Source organism: Chinchilla lanigera, unplaced genomic scaffold, assembly GCF_000276665.1.
Source record: "Chinchilla lanigera isolate Chin_1 unplaced genomic scaffold, ChiLan1.0 scaffold00008, whole genome shotgun sequence".
Taxonomy (NCBI): domain Eukaryota; kingdom Metazoa; phylum Chordata; class Mammalia; order Rodentia; family Chinchillidae; genus Chinchilla; species Chinchilla lanigera.
Window position 1 is genome coordinate 631,043 of NW_004955409.1, and position 4,989 is coordinate 636,031.

The window sequence follows — 4,989 nt, forward strand, 5'->3', positions numbered from 1 at the left end:
ACACACACACACACACACACACACACACACGTACACACACATACACACACACAAAAGCCTTTCTTTCACGAAAGTTGTCTCCGGGTAAAAGTGATCTGAGTGATCACTTTGCAGGTGGGTTTTGCTTTGGAGCTGTTCTGATTAAAGGGTATGCTCTGTGCTAGGGGCTGTCAGATTCTGGCTTGTGTGGGAGTGATTCTGGGAACTTGGTGTTAAAATACAAAGGACCGTGGCTGGGAGCTGTAGGGACTGGACGCTGCGTCCGTCCGAGGGTGCTTGTTCATGTACAAGTATTGCCCTTGTTTGTCCTGTGATTTCTGTACTTGGTCTCTTAGTGCCGGAAAACCAGTTCCTACTGGAAAACCAGTTCCTACTTGCCTGGTTCAGTCGCATTTAATTTACTTAATTTATGTAGATCAGTTGGAGGAGAGAAACTGCTAAACTCACAGTAAAGTTCAGATTGTGTCATGTGTTTTGTAGATTTGTATAAAGTCCTGCGTATGTCATATTTATGGCAAATTCTGTTAGTCAAAGGAGACAAAATCCTGGAGCATTTGTTGTGAGTGCAGTTAACATGAACTGACACCCAGGAAGCAACAGAAGGGGCTTCTGTTCTCTTTCTGAGGCAGGGAGAACAGTGTAAAAGCCTGGTCGGGGAACCCTGGGTCAGGTGGCCGGGGTCACCTCCCAGCCTCACTGTCCCTGCTGAGCTCCACCCGACCATGGTAAAGCAGACTCTTGTCGAAGGTGGAGGTCAGATGTGGGGATGCTTGCTTTGTGGTGTGTGACGTCTGGGTAATTAGCTCCTCTGAAATTTCTTAGAAATGGCTGTTACAAAATAAGTCAGGACATTTACCGAATATTGAACAAATTCTGCAAGGTCACATGTAATTGACTGCATTTTTTGTCTTCGTCTTTTAAAAGGCAAAGGAAAACAGCTGGAAGAAAAGATGGTGCAGCAGTTGCAGCAGGACGTGGACATGGAGGACGAGTCTTAGGGACCTTACTGTCTGTGCTGTTTCTGTATGAAAATCTCTCGTGGACACTTAGAGCTTGGAAACTCTTGGCCTGTTTGGTGCTAGTCCCTCGGCAGCCGGAGTCTTCGCTGCACTGCCGTCTGCCCACAGCGGCTGTGGTGCTGGGTTTCCTCCCTGGCACAGCCCGCTGGTAGACGTGCTCATGTAAGTGTGAAGATTCTGTGTGCAAGCGCAGAGGTGCACGGTGGACATCAGACAGCTAGGCCATTTGCATGATGACCTAGGCAGCATTTGTGTAAAGAAGAACCGCCAAAATTCATAAAAGCAACACATGAAATAAACTTTCCTTTGCATTAAAATATCCCACTTAGTAATGTTATGGGGGTACAGTAAGGAGCCAGTGATGTGTGTGACAGCCTCCATGTCTTGCCTGTTGATTTTCTGGCTTATTTTGTTGGCCTCTTACAGGACAGCAGGGCCGAGTTGCCCTGGGCTGTTGGGCCTGCTTGAGGGTCTGCAGGTGGCTGGGGTGGTGAGGAGGGTGGAGCGTCTGCCTGCGGTGGGGCCACGCTGCTTCGGCTTTGGGGGTGCTGGTTCTGGTAGGCCAGCTGTTGCTGAGTCTCTTGGCAGCGGATCCCGGTGCCTTTCAGACTTTGGAGTGTGAGTTACTTTTAAAACTAATTGTTTTGGAAAGTAGAAATTTATGGATAGAACATCTGTCCATTATTTGCACCTAAATAAAACAATCTGAAGTGCCTATGTATTATTTAAAAGTGTAGCACTGGCTGGGGATTTAGCTCAGCGGCAAAGCGCCTGCCTGGCAAGCGCAAGGTCGTGAGTTTGGTTCCCGGTACCAGAGAAAAACCAAAAAAAAAAGAAAGTTCTCTTTGGGGCTGGGGATTTAGCTCAGCGGCAAAGCGTCTGCCTGGCAAGCACAAGGTTGTGAGTTCGGTTCCCAGTACTGGAGAAAAACCAAAAAAAAAAAAAAAAAAGTTTAGCACTTACAAAGGTATGACGTGTTGATTACTTGGAAGAAGATAAATCTCTCCACATGCCACTTAGGTGGGAGATGCAGTTAATTAAGGAGAAATACATGCTGAGTACTTCATGTTTCTGTATTTACATTATTAGTTCACATGTCTTACAAATACTAAGCAGCAGTTGTTTTGGGGCCGAGCACATTCTTAGGGTTGTTTGATTATAAGATAATGGCTAATTCGTTATTTTGGCCTTAGGTGGTAAAGACGGAGAGCAGTCTCTACCAAGTGTTAGCCTGGTTCCGGCATGGTTTTGCCTTCGTGTTCTCAGTGACAAAATGGCCGATGTGTGCACCCCAGCTGCCGTGAGGGGTTAGGGAGGCGAGGTGCGAGAGGAGCCTGCCTGAGCCATGTCCGCCTCGTTCTTTGTGCATTGTAATGGGAGCGTGTTCAGATTCCTGGTTTGGTTTCTACCTTGCCAGTCAAGCGAGGAGCTGCTGCCCTGCGAGTGGACCTCTGCAGTAGCTGCATAGAGCATCTCATGCTCCATGTGGCACAGGCATCCCCTGCTCCAGCCGGATCTGCAGGGCCCTGAGAATGGATCTTGCTCTCTGCCACGTGGGTATGCACACTGTAGTGCTCACATACTGCTAGGTTAGGTTGGGTCACCAAGACGAGTCAGTTGTTCTTTTAAGAACATGCCCGGACGTTGGGTGTGATGGCGCATGCCTGTCATCCCAGTACTCGGGGAGGCTGAGGCAGGAGGATCACAAGTTTGAGCCCAGCCTAACAACTTAGCAAGGACCCTGCCTCAAAAAATGAAAAGCCTGGGGGTGCAGCTGGGGAGGCCCTGGGCTCCGTCCCTCAAACCCAAAGGAGAACATCGCCTGTGGCTCTGAGCGTCTGGGCTGCTGAGCGTCCAGCGTGACGGGCCTGGTGGGTGGGTGGACGCTCCCCCATGGCTCTTATATTCCCAGTTAAGAGCAGTACAGAACGGAAAGTGGCAGGAACATCTCTAATTCATGTTCCTATGGTACTTCTTAGGAGCGCAGAGAAATAATCCACATTAGAAGACATTTCTTAAAAGCAGAACCCAGGACAGTGTTTCTCTTGGCAGAAAATTGAGGCAGATGGGCCGTTTCGCGGTGTCTGAGAGGTGGCATTGATCCCATTGTACGGACGGGAGTGTTTGTGCTTTACGGGACACCCCTGCCTTACCACCCAGGTGGGGCTGCGTGTGTCCATCCCGGTGTGTTTCCACGCGGCTGGCTGACGGAGCTGCTGAGTCTCGGGTCCGTTCCCCCGGCTGGGTAGTGTGGGGAGGTGACGGCGGGTTGCTGAGTGACTGAAGCTGGTGGTGCCCGCATCTTCCTTTGGAAAACGGACAGGTGTGGGACAGCCGTAGAGTTGTTTGAGGACACAGTTGCTGAGACACAGTATGCTTGCTTGCTATGGGAAGTTGGTGTTAGGATGCCCTGAAGCATTCAGATGACGTCAGGGAAGTTTCCTCCTGTCCTTCCGCTTGTATATTTTTATGAGGAGACCAGAAAGAAGGCGTCAAATGTGAATCTCCCAGGTCAGGCATTCTGCGATGACTGTAGCGCCCTGGGAGAAGTGCACGTGGCAGCCTGCTAAAGTGAGTGTGCTGGAGAGCCAAGGGGAGCAAGTGAGTGAAGCAAACAGAAAACCCAAGCCACAGAGCTTCAAGGGCTCTGGAGGGCTCCCAGCGTCTTCCTTGACTAACGCTCAGCAGCACTGAAGGGACCTGCCCTTCTCCCGGCTCGTCTGTTCCGACTGCAGCAGCAGCCTTCCCAGCCGGCAGGTCCATGGGTGCCCTCGGTGTCCTGGGATGCCGTGGTTGAGAAGGGTCTAGTGGGTCCAGCGCTGCCACTTCCTCTCTGAGTCCATCAGAGAGAGGAAGATGGGCACAGATGCCTGCAGGGAGCGCTGCGTTGGATCCGCAGGGAACAGGGCCGGCTCTCAGCCCTTGTGGGAGAGTGGTGGTCAAAAGCTTTCTCTGTTTAAGGCTTCTGTGACTTTGAAAGCATGTGTGCTATTCACCAAACTGCTGATCATCTCCATTCTTTTCTTTGTTTTTTTGAGAGAAGGTCTTACTATGCAGTCCAGGCTGGCCTTAAACTTGTGGCAATCCTCCTACCTCAGCCTCCCAAGTGCTGAGATTACAGGTGTGCACCACTGCACCTGGCCCTTTCTTCTTGATGAAGTCACTTTTGTGAAGGCCAAGGTGTTGTTGAGTAGGCAGGGCAGATCGTGTGTTTTCTCTTTTACTTCCACTCTTAATTGGTCGCACAGATTAGCTGTTTTATTTTGCGGATTCAGACATGCACATGGCAGGCTTTGTCCGCTGTCACCTCCGTGGACTCCTTATTTTTCTAGTTACAGCCTGCAGATCCCATGCTAGACAGTGTCTTCAAATTGACCGAATGTGTGTGCCTTCTTGCTGCACACGTGTAACTGTGTGTGTGTGGGCTCCCCGTTTGACTGCATCTGAGGTTCTCCCCCCAGTGCCGACCTCGGTTGCCTCATCTGTGGGGGCTCGTGGCGAAGGTAAGCGCCAGCTTGTGACAGCTGCATCAACACCTGCACCACCTTCGTTTTCCCCACGTAGTCAGTGTTGGACTGGGGTCAGGTGGAACGTAATGGTAACTGAGCCATGGAAATCGTCCTGGGACACTGGTGCTGGGCACCTCACGGCGGAGCACAGGTGAGTGAGGATAGGGATGAAGAAATTCTCGGCCCCGTGTCAAATCCCAGATGCTGTGGGGCCCATAATTTGCCCTTAGTTACTTGGGACGTTTTCCTTCTGCTCGAGGTCCTGCGGAACCCCATGAGCACACGCATCTCTCTGTGTTTCACTGAGGTCCTTGAGCGGTGCAGTGGTTTCCCCTGGCCTAGTCCAGTGCGGAGCTCCCTGTGTGCGCGTCTACATTCCCGGCCTCCCAGCCAGTGCCACAGAGCTCGGCTCGGTGCGTGGAGATGTGTTAATGACGCGGGTCTGTGACGGGAGCGTGGGA

The 4,989-nt window shown here is 51.3% G+C and overlaps 1 protein-coding gene across 1 annotated transcript in view; it reads left to right on the forward strand.

The window, feature by feature from the left end:
• The window catches only part of Rsl24d1 (ribosomal L24 domain containing 1), a 10,216-nt gene extending 8,482 nt beyond the window's left edge, over positions 1 to 1,734 (forward strand). The window contains exon 6 of the mRNA XM_005376610.2: positions 925 to 1,734. Within this exon, the coding sequence (XP_005376667.1) occupies positions 925 to 998 (74 nt within the window). The 3' untranslated portion in view covers positions 999 to 1,734. The remainder of the gene's footprint in view (positions 1 to 924) is intronic.
• Positions 1,735 to 4,989: the final 3,255 nt, after the last annotated feature.